Source organism: Erpetoichthys calabaricus, chromosome 1 (genome assembly GCF_900747795.2).
Source record: "Erpetoichthys calabaricus chromosome 1, fErpCal1.3, whole genome shotgun sequence".
Taxonomy (NCBI): Eukaryota; Metazoa; Chordata; class Cladistia; order Polypteriformes; family Polypteridae; genus Erpetoichthys; species Erpetoichthys calabaricus.
The window spans coordinates 320263503-320279960 of NC_041394.2; the positions used below are offsets into that span (position 1 = coordinate 320263503).

Consider the following 16458-nt stretch of genomic DNA (forward strand, 5'->3'; position numbering starts at 1 on the left):
TGAGAATTAAAATTTGAAGCTTAATTGCGTGTAGAATGCAAAGACATTATCTATGTAGAAATCTCTAAGTGTTTTAATCCCCAGCATTTTCCAAACATTAAATACTGTGTATGTCTGAGAGGGTGGAAAAAAGGTGATAGTCATCTGATTGGATTCTCCGATATGTCCATGGGTGTGTGCTTCATGTGATTGATGATCCTAAGGTGACCCTGTGATGTTTGCAACAGTGGTCTGCACACATGTTTGCTTCCTGCACTGTGTACATACGTCTGGGATAGTCTCCTGACTCCTTATACCCTCCACCCTGCGCCCCCAAAGTGGATTATGTGATAAGGAGAATGCAAAGGCTCGCAAATACCTACTCAATATGGCCGCCATGATCCTTCCGCTAACCTGCATTTCCTTCTATGGCAGTAATTGAGTCGTCAGCTGACAGGAAGTCGACAGTTCTTGTCTCTAGGATACAGCGCCGAGTTCCTTCCGGTTTTACAAGCGTGTGTTGATTTTAAAACAGCAGTTCAGCTCCGTCGGTGAAGAGAAGAAAGAATGAAGAACTTCTGAGGTATGTTGTGGAATACATCACTCCCATGCTCCGCATTTCAGTCGGTTTTTTATATTATTAAACGTGATATATTTCTTATTTTACAGCATGAAATGTATACATTTCAAAACGTGTTAATTTTACACTCCAGTGGGATGGGTATGATGCTGTAGCTGACGGATCTAAACTTAGCTCCTGGCTTCTAGTAATAATTAAATATTATATCGGCTAAAGTACCTCTGTTGTGAAATAAAGTTATTACTGTGCATTAGTGACATTTATAACTTTTTTTTACAATATAAGTAAATATGTATATAAAAAATTAAGCGCCTTGACCATGGGAAAGGCGCTATTTAAATAAAATGTATTGTTATTATTATTATTGTTATTACAAAACAGCTTATTTGTATTATATAGTTGGTGGCACTTAATCCTATGCATCGAGAATAGCATTTACAGCGTCCTGCAGTTTTCTTGTAAAGTCACCTCTTTTAAACTTCAGTTGCTAGTGGTTTTTCTGATTCTTATTCTTCTTGTGTTTTTGTCAGTTACTAGTGAAAAATCAAGCAAAATTACACCTTTTATTGGCTGAGTAAAAAGATTACAATGCGCAAGCTTTCGAGGCAACTCAGGCCCCTTCTTCAGGCAAGATGTAATCCTAGTAATGCATATCACCAATTGAACTTGCCTTTATGGCATTAAAATGTTTTCCACGACTTTGGAGTGTCCCTACATGCAGCTTCTTTTCCCGCATCTATTTCAGTGCCAAAGCTGCGCATTCAAGCGAGACACTTGTGATTGCAATGTATCCACTGGGAAGAAGGGGGCATTGTATAACTGAATGATTGAAAAAATGAAAGCAAACTTGCCAATGCGTGTGGTTCTGAATTCTGATATTACCTTTGATAATGTTGTAATTAATGCGTACTCTTATTTATATTTTTGCCTGCTGCCCTGATCCTCCTTTAGCCTTGCAGTTACCCGTTTAATGCAACTGGTGATCCTCGACTGTTCACAGACTGGTGTGGAGATGCTGCCGTTAGTGACTCGTTACAACAGGACGGTAATCAGGTGGTGAGCACTGCAGTACAGAAGTCTGCAACTGACGCAAGCTTGATGGGCCTCAGTGTTAGGTGGGGTTTTAATTTGTATTTATTGATTGATTGATTGATTGATTGTATACCGAGTGCAGGTGCAGAGTGCTTTGAACAATTCTCAGATAAAATACAGGTATAGGTTATACTAATTAGAAGATGGAGAACTGGTACACATATAAATGCAGATTTGCTAAAACACGCAAAGAACAGGGTAAAAACTGTTTGGACTTAAATGGAAATCAACAATGTCTGTCTATGAATTCATTGATAAACTATGGCCGGCTGACAACAGTGGAGAAAGAGAAAATCAAAAATAAACTTGTGGTATTGAACATCTCAGCTAACTGTCTGCCTACAGCCTCCTGGCTTTTCCGTAGTGGATTCTGTGCTGGCCGTCCAATCTGATGAGAGAATCTTTCCATCCGATGATTCCAACGCTCCTTTATCCGGGATGACATTTCTATCTGCTGGAAAGCAGCCTGGCAGTAGAGCACCCAGTGCCACATCAAGCTACTGAGAAGAGAACAGAGTGCTAGTGACAAGCAGGGTTCTTTGTCTTCTGAAGCAATTTGGGTTAATACCAAATTCAAGTCCAGTACCAGGCAGGTCTTGTCTTCATTATTATTAAGGTAGTGAAAAGTCGAGCAAAATGACACCTTTTATTGGCTAACTAAAAAGATTACAATATGCAAGCTTTCGAGGCAACTCAGGCCCCTTCTTCAGGCAAGATGTAATAATTAAGGGAAATGTAAGCAATGTCCTTTTGAAAAAGTGAAAAAAAATTAAATTAAACATAATTAACACAATAATTTACTGCACATTTTTGGTGCCCATTTGTAGCTTTAATGTTTTGATTGGGGGTGGTGGGCTGATCGGAGTACTTTTTATTCCATGCTGCCTTGGCTTATTAACATGGTGTGTTGTTGTCCTGTAGCAGTATCAGCGACTGCAGCATTAATGTGATGAGGGAGAGCCCTGCACCAGAGGGGAGCAGCCCCAAGACCGTCTGTGTGGTGTACTATTTAAGCCTTTAGACTTGAAACCCTGAGGCTGGGGGTCATATCATTCTACTGACACTGTGTGACCATGAGCAAGTCACTTGACCTGCCTGTGCTCCAACTGGAAAACCAAAGGAAATGTAACCAGTTGTATCATGAATGAGGTAAGTCGCCAAGTAAGTAAATGTAAAATGCCATTCATTTTGGGATCATTTCTAACTGTGAATGTAAGAGATGAGCTCAAGATCAGTCTTGTACAGTCATTTTATTGACACGGGAAACTCCTGAATTGAGCGTTAGTCTAAAATTGGTTTGAGACGAGATCCCACAGTGTGGAAAGTGGGATACCCGGTCAGATATTTTGTTGTGGTGAGGGGTATGGCAGGTGAATGCTTAGCCAGCTGTCATGAGTTTTGAACTTGTTTTTTGAAAATTTTTACAGTCCCCTTCAAAGAAGCTCTCTATACAAATGTAACTCTTGTTCTTTTGCCGTGGGTTTGTTACCATCGTCCAGTATGTTGTGGCACTGGTGACTCTGGATGCAGTGGTGAATGCCGGACTATTTAAAGAGCATTGAGTCATTGTGTCGACTCATTTGTCTGAAGTTTAATTTGCAAATAAAAACAAAACACGGGTATTGTTAAGTACGTCATGATTTTAGCTTAAGCAGTCTCTTGGTTATTATGTTTGTCGTGACCGTTTTATGAAAGTCTGCTGGATTGTTCGACCCTCACTACTAGTCATTTGTTTTTGATTCAGTCTGTGACTCTCAAATAATAATTAATTGCCACAAAACATTCTTGTGTGCAGAAAAGCTCTCTACGTATAGGCAATATTCTAATTTAATGTTTAGAGATAAAAGTGGATGCAACTAGTTGATCTATTAATAATTTGAGCTCTCCTTTAGTAAATAGAACTGTGGCAGAAATACAGTTTAGTGACCCAGATCAGCAAGATGGAGACCGGCTGAAGCGGAAAGCTAACCTTGTTTAGTCAGATATTGGTGGGATTTGTAAGAGACGGTTAGCCAGAATTAACATAATCTATATAAAGCTGCACTTGGCACAGTGTTTTCATGATTCAGATGACGTGTTTTATGCTGTGAGGGGACTTTTTAGTTTGTAAAGAGGATTGATCAGCTTCTGTAGTTTATGATGTTACTTGGACTCGGGTGAGGTCTGAACCCGACTGATGCAGGCTTGGGCTCACATTTCATACCCATGCAGGCCAGTAGTGGACACTTTAGGGTAGTTCTCATCTTTATTTATGGCAGCCTCATTTTCATAAGTGCAGGAGCATTTAGCATGTTTCAGGTGAAATTGGGGTTTCTCTTTGCATGAAAGTGGTACCTTCATTCCTTTGGGGGGCTTAGTTATTTAAAGACTGAAGGTAGGGACATCTTTATGGTGGGAAACGTCACCATTTGTGATAAAAGCAGAAGTGTGATTAACCTTTTCAGGACTATTCTGTGAGCATCACAGCATCATTGATTTTTGTCATGCTGTATGTATCAGTTAAGTTCAATAGATGGTGCCATAATGTTCTGGATGAGTATATTTGAGGGGCGTTCAATAATTTATCTACCTCAGTAGGAGAGTTTTTATTTTCCAATATAGTCCCCTGATAGCTCCATACACTTCATCCACTTTTCCTGCAATGAGTTTACCCTCCTTGAAAAAAATCCTGTGTTTGACCTTCAAACCAGGACGTCAGAGCATATTTGATGTCTTTATTACTTGAAAACTGCTGCCTAAAGAGAGATTTCTTCAAAACTCGGAAGAGGAAATAATCTGAGGGAGACAGGTCAGGACTGTAGGGTGGATGGTTCAGGTGCTGGAACCCACATTCTCGCAGTGTTGTGAAGATGCAGCACACCTGCTGTGAGTTTTCCTCATCTTTTCTCCTTAAATGACTCCCGCAGAGTAATCATTGTGTTGGCGTAACTCTCCCCAGTTATGGTTGTCTTGTGTGGCATGAACTCTAGAAACAAAAGTCCTTCAATATCCCAGAGGACATGCCATGAGTTTTCTTGTACATTTTTCTCTCTTGAACTTTTTTGGGATGGTGGATGACTTGTACTTCCCCTCCATTGACTCCCATTTTGGACTCAGGATCTCTGTGACCGACCCAGGTCTCCCCTCCAGTCACCAAACAATGAAAAAAAATCACTTGGTCTTCATGGAGCATCTCCAAGTTCTCCTGACAGCATTGGGGCCTCATGGCCTACTGACATAGCATCAGGATTCATGGATCCCATCTTGCACTGACCTTTGACATGCCCAACATTTCATGAATTATTTTACATCTTGCCTGAAGAAGGGGCCTGAGTTGCCTTGAAAGCTTGCATATTGTAATCTTTTTAGATTCAAAGTGTCATTTTGCTTGATTTCTCATTACATTCATGATGGCTAACACAGTACAACACCCTAGTACTATGAATTATTTTCCAAACTGTACCTGCCGAGATGCCCATTTTTTTTCAGTTGTTCAGGAAACCTTAATTCGTCTGTCTGACAAAATTAAATCCTCAACATTTTTGCACATTTCTGTGGAATTTGCTTCCATAGGCTATTCAGTGTGAGGATCATCTTCAACAGACTCTCTACCCCACTTTACTTTGTAGGATGATGGGGCAGAGTCACCATAAACTGCAGTCATGCGTTTATGGATCTCCTTTGGCTTTTTATCACTGTGCTCCAAATCTGTTATTTTCTTACATATTCGCACAAGGACTCTCCTGACTTCCTGTCTCTTAGAATGTTAGACTTGCACTGAGCTGTGCATGAGTAACCTTGAGACACGTCACGACATGCCCAGACTTGTTTCAATATGCTTGCTACTTTCTTTCATACTCGGTTAGATAAATTATTGAACACCCCTCGTAAATTAGCATAACTGAACGTTCTGTAGTATGATGGTAGCACCTTGCAGTGTTTTTTGTGCTTTATTAATGGAGATTATTTGTGTGATGCAAGTAAACTGAATAGCCTCTGTTAACAGATAATGTCATGCAGTTCGTGGATAGAATAAAAATACAGCAGTGAAAAGTATTTAAGTGAGCAAAAAAAACAATATTATACAACTCCTGGTACGCTGAATTAAGTTTGCCAATTAGAAGCTAATAAATGTACCGTTCACATTGGACTTTACTGCTTTGCATTTCACACAATTGTGGTAGCAACTTACACTAAATGATTTTTTTTTTTTCTTCCATTTGAAGTGTTTAACATGAAATACTCAAGATGAATGGGAGTCATCCAGTGGACATCAGCATATTGGTACAAGTTGCTGAAACCTTGGAGTCCATTGTCAGTCGGTGTTTTGGACCTCATGGAGGACTGGTACTTTTCACTAAAGCAACTGGAGAATTGCTCATAACACGAGATGGGCAGAAAATATTGAGCTCCCTGCTTCTGGAACAACCCATTGCCAGGTAAGAATTCTCAGAAGCAAAGGTGTAGCCAGATTCTTGAATAGAAATGTCAAGAAACGGTCATTAATTTCTTGTAGCACGTGGCATAAATCACAATTGACACCGATGTGACCTAATGATCACTTTGGTTATTCACATCTTAGGGTGCCATGTAGACTGACATTTAAACACTATGAGCATGGACAAGCACCTTGTAAATAAATTTTATTACACTGCCATTGCTAAGGTGCATCAAGAAAGACTAACTTACAGTATCTTTGTTCTCCCAACTTGTTTAAGATGAAATCTGAATTGTACCCCAATATGGTTCCCTAGTGGGTGTGTGGGGAGGGAGTTTGCAGTTCAAACAAGAGAATCAGAAATTCAAGACTGGTGAAATAAGGCGATGCAAGGTATAGACACAAACAGAGATCTTATGTATGGAAATTACAAGCCAGTAAAGAATAAGTAAGTATTGAAACAACAATAGAGTAAAATAGCCATTTATCAGTTATTCAACAATCAAACAAGTTAATGCAGTTTTAAATAGCTGGACATGGACAGAAAGTCATTGCAGTAACAGAAACCTGTCTTGATCATCTAGATGAATAAAGCATACTGTAGGTGGGAGCAAATTATTTAGGAGGAACAGGCAAAATGAAAGGATTTAAATGCAAGGTCACTTCAAATGAAATATAGCTTAGTAAAGACTTTTAGGATCATGGTGGGCGTCGAATGTTTCCCCTGCTGTTCAGATCATGTGACTGCTATGTAACTAGTATTGCATGGAAACAGGTACAGGTAGGAAAGGGTACGGTCAAATAAGTGAATGAAAGAGCCAGGGGCAGAGCCTCAACCAATTCCTGGTACAAATAAATCCGTAAAACAAAATACTTAAGTTAGTTGCAGTTGCAGCGTAAAAGTATCTGCTCTATTCTTGATTTCCTGTTTCTTTGCTTATTCATAACTCTTTAACTCTTAATTGTTTCAGATCTCCAGACACATTTAGTATATTTCAAAAGATACACAATGCACAGTTTTTAAATGATCATTTGAGTCTTTGAAGAAAAACAGTTCACCAACATCTATGTCACCCATGTGAAAAAGTAATTGTTTACTTAATTTAATGCTTCGTTATGTAATCTTCAGTGGCAGCAACTGAAATGAAATGCTTCTGGTAACAGGAGGTCATTGGCATTTCTGTGAAAAACATCTGGTCCAGTGTTCTCTGTGGAATTGTTTTAATGTTCGGTTATGAATTGCCCATTTAAGGTCCCACCACAACATCTCAATAGTGTTCAAGTTGGACTTTGATTAGGCCACTTCAGAGCCTTCATTTTTTTCCCAGCCTTTCAGTGGTGGACTTGGTCTTGTGCTTATCATCCTTACAGCATTGCATAACCCAATAGCACTTGAGCTTGAGATAACAGACTAATGGCTGGACATTCTCCTTCAATGTTTTCTTGTAGAGAGCTAAATTCATGCTTTCCTCAATTATTGCAAGTTGCCCAAGTCCTGAAGCAGCAAAAAATCCCCACATCATCACACTACCACTACCATGTTTGACTTCAGGCATGATGTTCTTATTGTGGCAATCTGTGTTAGCTTTGCACCAGATGCAAAGGCACCATGTCTCTTAAAAAAAATGCACTTTTGACTCATCAGTTCAAAGGACATTATCCTGACAGTTTTGAGGGTAGTTGAGGTGTTTTTTGGCAAATCTTAGACAAACCTTTATGTTCTTTTGTTTAGTGGTAGTTTTCACCTCGCAAGTTTCCCATCGATACTATTTTTGCTCAGTGTCTTTCTAATAGAGGAATCACAAACGCTGACATTAACTGAGCTGAGACATGTCTGAAGTTCCTTAGATGTTTGTCTGGGTTTTTCTGTGACTTCCTGGCTGAGTTTTCTATGCACACTTGGAGTCATTTTGCTAATCTGGCCACCCCTGGACAGATTTACCACTGTTACATGTTCTCTTAATTTGGAGATGATGGCTCTCACAGTAGTTGATTGGAGTCCCAGGGTTCTATTGTTTTGTCACCCTTCCCCGACTGATATATTTCAGTAACTTTCTTTCTCCGGTCTTCTTTTGATTGATGTGTGGTGTACTGCTTGTTGAGACATTTTAGCGAACTTCACGCTGATGTAAAGGTTCTGCTTAAGTGATGTTTAGATTCAGTGGATTTGGCAGCAGTCAAGCTTGGATGTATCTACTCTAGTCTGTATTACTCCTAGCATCTTCTACTTTACCTAAAAAAATGATTTAGAAAGTGTCTGTAATTTACAATAAGTTAGTTATGAGCCTGAGTTGACAACATCAATTTCAGAATTGTAATATGCATTTTTTTAAAGCCGTTTCCCTGCAGGAACCGTGACATTGCATTGCAGGCTGTTTTAACCCAATGGCATTCCAAAATGCTGTTGGCATGAGGTGTTGCAATGAAGGTTGTGAATGGAGGACTTCGTCTGATGACAAAAATGACGATGCTTTAATCTGTGAGCGTTATCCTAGGCTACAGATTATTCTCACACACATCCACTGTGTTACTTTTTTTGTATTGATCTTGTTGTTTTATTGGCTTTCTTTTATGTTGGGTTTTCTTCTTCCTAGAGACAAACACGTCCACAGAGGTTTCTGCAGGAACACTCTGGGAAACTCTAAAGGCCTTCTTAAGAGGACAGATTATTTCATATCTTTACCACAGAAATAAATTAGAAACCAAGAAAGTGTCAGAGCTAAGAAATGAAATTACTAGAATAGATGTAGAACAAGCCAGGCGTCCAAGTGAAGCTTTTCACAGGAAAAGGCAGGCCCTGCATACAGAACTTAACATCTTAACAACTAAAGAAACTGAACAACTTATTTATAAGTCTAGACAGCATTACTATGAACACGGAGAAAAAGCTAATAAGCTTTTAGCTCAACAAATTCATAAACAAGAAGTTCACAATGCAATACCAGTAATCACCAACAAGAATGGAGAAGAAATCATCGACCATAATAAAATAATGCACACATTTAGAGATTACAATAAGTCTTTATATTCCACTGAGCCCAAAGAAGACAACACGCAATCTAATGCATTTCTGGATAATTCACAAATACCACAAATAGATGCTTTAAGAACTGGATAAACCTCTAACGCTAACAGAATTACTAGACGCTATAAAGTCACTACAGTGCGGGAAATCATCAGGCCCTGATGGTTACCCCGTAGAGTTTTATAAGAAATTCTCCACTCAGCTAGCTCCACTCTTATTGGCAACATTTACAGAAGCTAGAGACAACCAAATACTACCTCAAACATTTCGACAAGCATTAATCACCGTCTTTCCTAAACAAAATAAGGACTTGTTACAATGTGCATCATATAGACCAATTTCACTCCTGAATAATGATGTTAAGATACTCTCAAAAATCCTAGCTAGAAGGATGGAGAAAGTGCTGCCCTCGGTAATATCACAAGATCAAACTGGATTTATTAAAGGCCGACACTTATCTTCAAATCTCCGACGCTTGTTTAATGTTATATATTCACCAGCAAAATCAAACACCCCAGAGATATTACTATCATTAGACACAGAAAAGGCATTTGACATGATCGAATGGAATTACCTTTTCACTGCATTGGAGAAATTTGGGTTTGGCCCGAATATTTGTGCTTGGATCAAACTACTGTATACCAATCCAGACGCTTCAGTTTGTATTAATAACATTTGCTCAGACTACTTTAAACTAGAACGTGGTACCAGACAAGGATGTCCCTTGTCGCCACTGTTGTTTGCAATCGCTATTGAACCACTGGCGGTTCACTGCCGAAATTCTTATCAGATAAAGGGGATTGTCAGAGAAGGACTGGAACAGAAAATTTCTCTGTATGCAGATGGTATGGTCTTATATATATCAGACCCAGAAAACACTTTCCCCGCTGTTTTAACAGCACTAACAGAATTTCAAAAGATATCTGGTCTTAGAATTAATCTGAATAAAAGTATACTCTTTCCAGTGAATTCACAAGCATATAATATTAGATTAGACACCCTACCTTTTACCATAGCAGATCAGTTTAAATACCTAGGGGTAAATATCACAAGTAAACATAAAGCTCTTTATCAACAAAATTTTGGCGTCTGTATGGAAAAAATTAAGCAAGACTTGCATAGATGGTCAACCCTTCATCTCACTCTAGCCGGAAGAATTAACATTGTTAAGATGAATATCCTTCCTAAACTTCTCTTTTTATTTCAAAACATTCCAATATATATCAATAAATCGTTTTTTAAACAGTTAGATTCAATAATAACCTCATTCATTTGGAACTCAAAACACCCACGTATCCGAAGAGCGACCCTACAAAGACCTCAGGCAGAAGGTGGCATGGCTTTACCTAATTTTCAGTTTTATTACTGGGCAGCAAACATACAAGCCATAAAAACCTGGACACAAATAAATGAACATACACAGGCTTGGTCCGCAATAGAAGTAAAATCCTGTAGTACTTCTTTATATTCCCTGCTCTGCTCTCCGATAAATGAAAGTTATCGCAAATATACTAATAACCCAGTTGTGCTTTACTCACTCAGAATATGGAACCAAATTAGAAAGCATTTTAAGATGGAAAATCTTTTATCAGTGGCACCTCTGCAAGAGAACCACCTCTTTCAACCTTCGCAAGTATATCCAGTTTTTAATACCTGGAAAAGTTTTGGGATTAAAATGCTCAGAGATCTTTATATAGACAACATATTTACATCTTTTGAACAATTACGTTCAGAATTCAACCTCCCAGCTACACATTTCTTTTACTATCTTCAAATTAGAAATTTTGTTAAACAGAAATTGCCCGATTTCCCCTACCTTGCACCCTCCACAATGCTGGAAAAAATACTGCTCAATTTCGAGGAAACAAACACTATTTCCGCAATATATAAAATCTTTAAAATTAGAGTCCCTACCTTTCAAATATCCAAGAGGACATTGGGAAGAAGATCTCTTAATCAATATATCAGAAAAGGAGTGGAAGGTAGCAAAGCAAAGAATTCACTCGAGTTCTATATGCGCAAAGCATAGAATTATTCAACTAAAAATTACATATCGAGCCCATCTGTCTCGCTTAAAACTGTCCAAAATGTTTCCAGGGCAGGATCCAACCTGCGAGCGCTGCAACCAAGCTCCTGCCTCACTGGGTCACATGTTTTGGGCCTGCACCAAACTAACATCATTTTGGACAAAAATTTTTAAGTGCCTCTCAGACAGCCTTGGTATCACAATCCCTCCTAACCCATTAACAGCTGTGTTCGGTGTTCTTCCAGATGGACTTGAATTGGAGAAGGACAAGCAAACTGTGATTGCATTCACTACACTTTTGGCATGCAGACTTATTTTGTTAAATTGGAAGAATCCTAATTCTCCTCTTATAAGTCAGTGGGAAACCGATGTTTTATATTATTTGAAATTGGAAAAAATCAAATTTTCAGTTAGAGGATCTGTACAACATTTTTTCAAAACATGGCAGGATTTAATCAATATTATTTTAGAATAAGAGAAATAACTATTATTGCATTTAACTCCCTTCTCCATCTCTTATTTACATAGATATTTACTTCTCCCTTTCTTTTGTTTAATGTTGCCTTATTAAAAAGCCTAAAGCAATTTTCCTTTAGCTACGCTCTCCTTCTCAGGGGTGGGGTTTGATTAGTCTTCAAATTTGTTGGGTTATAAATTGATCTGTTTGTATGGAATGATTACAATGAAAATTAATAAAATAAAAAAAAAAAAGAAACTTAATAAAATAAGCCAAAAGACCAGAAACAGCATCAACTTTTGCAATCAGAGAGTGTAAAGTGGATTCCTATGTATAACAATTTACAGCTCATCATGGTTCCAAAAGAAAAGTAAAAGACCAGCACTTCTACTATTAATTTGTCAAAAATATTTTGAGGCATTCTTAGTTCTTAACACTAATACTCCCAATTGAACACATAAAAATGCAATAATAGATTCAATAAAAACTTGTACAAAAGAGTGACACTTTAGTTTTTCCTCCTTTAAAACAATTCCAGTTTTTAATAAACAGTCAGTTCTATCCTTTCTTACTGATTTGTTCTATTTTCGCATCAGAGGTCAGCATGTTTTCAATTATTATCCCCAAATATTTGTAGTGCTCCTCCATCTGTATTGTCTACCTGTTTGTTATTGTTGGAAGAGGGAACTTTGAAAATCTACTGCAGAAGGACCAATTACAGGATTTAAAAACCAAATCATCAACAACAGGTCCATGACTGCCCCTTATCTTGTACATAAGAAAATACTAGAATATAAGAAGATGATAAACAAGAGGAGACCATTCAATCCATCGGACTCATTTATTTAGCTAATAGCTTAGCTGCCCCAGTATCTCATCCAGATACTTCTTAAAGGTTGTTGAGGTTTCTTATTCTACTGCATGACTCGGTAGTTTGCTCCAGATTCCCACAACTCTTTGAGTAAAGACGTGCTTCCTGGAGTCAGTCTTGAGTGAAACTTCCACTTAAGTTCCACCGCTGTCCTCATGTATGTGATTCACCATTTATTGTTGACCTGGATTAGGTCTCCACACAGCCTCTTCAACTCAAGATTAAATCAGGTTTAATTCTCCAAGCCTATCGCAGTAGGTTATTCTCTTTTCCTGGAATGCACCTGATTTCTGTCTTCTGCAAATCTTCTAGTGCTGCAATGTCTTTTTTTGTAGTTTGGTGACCAGATCTGCCCAATAATCCCAATACAGTCTCATTAGTACCTTAGTCTAATCCTAATGTCCTTCAATTTATGTTCAGTAGTTTTTACAGTACAACCTAACATTTTATTTACCTTTTTAATTGCTTCTACGCATTGCTTAGACCATGAGAGTGTTGTGCCAAAGTAAACCCCTTAAATCCGTTTCGGAGGTTGCTTTCGTTAGGAGAGTCTTCCATCTTGTATTTGTAAGTTAAGTTCTTTTGGCCCACATGTAGCACTTTGCACTTTTCTACACTAAACTGCATTTTCTAAGTGTTCACCCTGTTCGGAAAGGTTGTCCAGGTCTTTCTTAATTTTTTTTTTTACTACCTCCTAAGTATCTGCTGTGACTCCAATTTTAGTGTCATCTGCAAATTTCAAAAGTTTACTAACTACAACAGAATCGTTGTCATTAACATGCATTAGAAAAGTGGTGGTCTAAGAACAGACCCTGAGTCATTCCACTGAGACCTCAATCCATGTGTAGCATTCGTCACTTACAGATTTTAAACAAAAGAATGCTGACTACATTGATTTGTTGTGACAAATATGAGCTACTCAGTTGAAAATTCCATGTGAACGTCCTTCAAAATGGTAGCACCCAACATTCAGAGATACCTTTGCTGCCCAGGCTCACTAAGTTGTGACATAACACTTGACACCTCATATTGTTTCAAAGCATAAAATAATAGTAATAATTATCTTAGCCACAAATAACATTGCATGTTCGTGTTGCCCTTGTAGTGATGCAATACCCACCTAATGTACTTCCTTTATTTTGATTCTCTATGACAAAAAAGAGATGATTGTTTGTTTCTTGTGCATTTTAAATTGCAAATCCACAACTAACTTGTATTTCTCCCAGATCTCTGACCATAAATATGCATGAAAACAAAGTGGAAACAGGTAACTCTAAACATTTCCAGAGCTTGTGAATGTGGCATAATAATATCAGAGTTGTCCATAAATATTAGAATATGTCTGTCCTTATTTGAACTCCAGCTGTCGCAGCTTGTTGTTAGGATTCACCTTGACAGATTTTCCTGGGTTTATAAAATCTTGACAGAATGTGATGCGAGTGGTGTGGATTTAAACGACTAAAAGCACACAAGGCAGCCTGTCCATTTCCATTAATTTTATTGTGCTTGCTATCTTAAACTGTAAGGAGGCTCACTATAGACAGCTGTGCCTAAACTACAAATGCATTCACTTTATCCTAAGAATGGCTCCTGTGTCCTCACATCGACCAAGTGCTATTTATAGAGTGTGTGCATCACCTGCTCTCTCTCTCTCTTGTTTCCTTTTTCTAGAATAATTGTTGATTCTGCAGTTGCCCATTGTCATGTGACAGGAGATGGGACCAAATCTTTTATTTTGCTACTGGCCGCCCTGCTCAGAGGACTTCGTGTCATGGTAATGAGGGAAACGACAAGATCGACTGGTTGTCATGGACAGCACGGCCTCCAACTGAAGCTTTTGTCTGACCATTTACTTACATTTCAAACGCAGGTTTTAGACCACATTGTAAGGTGTCACCTTAGACAGTGTGCCAGCTCGCTTTTTCTTTCAGACAGGGATTGTAAAGTGACTCGCAGCAATGCCAAGTTGCTCCTGGAGGCATATTTTTATGGGAAAGTTGGGGCAAACCACTGCCAGTCTCTGTCAACGTTGGCTTGTGATTACTATTTAAAGTGCACTGGTGGCGATCAATGTAATGAAGTAGTAGGATTCATATGTGACCATTTCGAGGAGCTTCATACAAAGGTAGTTGGAATTCCCTCAAGCAGCTCCAGAATCCTTGAAGGGCTGGTTCTCCACCGAGACTTTACAGAATACTGGCCAACAGAGGAGGAGTTAAAGATCTTGGTGATCACTGAACCTTTGCAGCCACCCCTGGTTGATGCCAGTGCAACGTTATACCTTCAGTCTGACCAGCAGTTGCAGTCGTCCTGTGCTTGGATACATCAGCGAGTGCAGGAAATCTTATCACGTCTTAGTGTGAGTGGAGTGAGATTGATTTTGTCCAGTGTCAAGCAAACTGATTTAGTTCTTTATCATGCAAAGCTTAATAGGATATCCGTGGTAGAGTGCATGGACCCAGAGGAGCTGTCTCTCTTCTGCTCCATCAGTGGAGCAGCTCCTGTATCTCCCTGGGATATTTTTCTTGACCAGCCTACACATCTGGCACAAGCACAGTTTTGCAAGTCGATTTTGCTGGGAGCACACAGGTATGCCCATGTTGGTATAACAAGTAAGTCTCTGTGTCCGCAGTACTGCATTGTTCTGTGTGGGCCAGTGTCTGGTTTGACTATACAGTGTGCTTCAGCTTTTCATGGGGCTTTCAAAATGCTGCGTCAGACCCTTCAGCCACTTGAGTCGAGATATGGACCTCATGAGACCTCCGAGAATATTGAATTGCAAAATGGTATTGACTGTGTAGTGTCCAGTATTAATGTTTGCCCTGCTGAAGGAGAAGCGTATGGTGGCACAGATCGAGTAGAGCAGCCCAGACAATGTCTTGCCGGAAATCTAATCCCTGGAGGGATGCATCATTCTGAACCCTTACATTTTCACAGCTGCCATGTTAAGGAAGAATGCTGTGGAGACAAGCTGTTGGAGCCTCATTGCACTTGTAACATCGGAGATGCAACCTCAATAATGAAGAGAACAATTGAGCTAAATGCCAAGAGCACTGGTGACAATAGCTTGGTGATCAATGCACAAATAGATTTGATCCGGAGCCCAACACGTGAGGAGGAATGTCTGTGTACTCTGATCGCACCTGGCAGTGTTTTCCCTGTAGGTGGCAGCTTTGAGCTTCTCCTACATTACCATCTTCTGAAGTACGCCAGCCACTGTCTGGATCCAGGGACAAAAGCTGTGTGCAACCTTGTGGCAAACGCGCTGCTCAGCATCCCAAGAAATATTTACACTGCTGGAAAATCAACTCGGCATTTTCTGCACGTACACACAAAGGCCATGAGGGATATCCAGAGTGAGGGGTGTGTAAGAGACGGTCCAAAGATGCTGGAGTCTGTTTCCTGCAAGTATCAGCTCCTCATCTCAACACTTGAATGTATGAGAAGCCTCATTTGCATTGACTGCTTTATTGTTGGAACAAGAAGAGTCAGTCCGCCTGCTAGCCCGTAACTAGAATTTGACATGGTAATTTGTTTTGTAAGGTATGTTCAAATAAAAACAAAGCTGTTGGAGTCCAATAACTGAGCAAAATGTGACATTTTTTTGTACAAGTAATTGTTTCTAAAGTGTTAAAGGATTGGAAACCAATGATTTATGTATTTTTCATTTTTTGCTTAAAATGTTATTGTTTTTGCAACAAAGACATTTGGGCAAGTACTATTTACTAACATTTTAGTAACTTTTATTGAAGTATAAGCTGAAAAAAAATATGGAAGAATTTTTTTTTTCTCATTTAGATAGTTAATGTTTGTGGAAGGAAGTCATGAATGTTTCCAAATGCGTGGGTGTGTGTGTTGGCAACATAAAACTTGGAAAAATATGCTATCCTCTAATTATTTGCTAGGAAATTTTTAATTAGTACACAGTTAGGGTGTTAGGAACATAATGTAACATTCTGAAATCCACTTAATGCACTTCAACGTCTCGGAGGGGCTAAGCTGTCAGCATTG

At 38.9% G+C, this 16458-nt stretch overlaps 1 protein-coding gene across 1 annotated transcript; it reads left to right on the top strand.

The window, feature by feature from the left end:
- Positions 1-480: 480 nt before the first annotated feature.
- Positions 481-16091, top strand: bbs10 (Bardet-Biedl syndrome 10). The gene is made up of 4 exons (XM_028818259.2): positions 481-562; positions 1511-1674; positions 5857-6069; positions 14119-16091. Exons 3-4 carry the CDS (start codon positions 5879-5881, stop codon positions 15956-15958), a joined length of 2031 nt encoding a protein of 676 aa, XP_028674092.2. The 5' UTR covers positions 481-562; positions 1511-1674; positions 5857-5878; the 3' UTR covers positions 15959-16091.
- Positions 16092-16458: the final 367 nt, after the last annotated feature.

Coding starts and splice junctions, on each gene's coding strand:
- bbs10 (XM_028818259.2), top strand. CDS start 5,879: ATGAATGGGAGTCATCCAGTGGACATCAGCATATTGGTACAAGTTGCT. Junction 6,070..14,118: donor CTGGAACAACCCATTGCCAG/GTAAGAATTCTC, acceptor TCCTTTTTCTAG/AATAATTGTTGATTCTGCAG.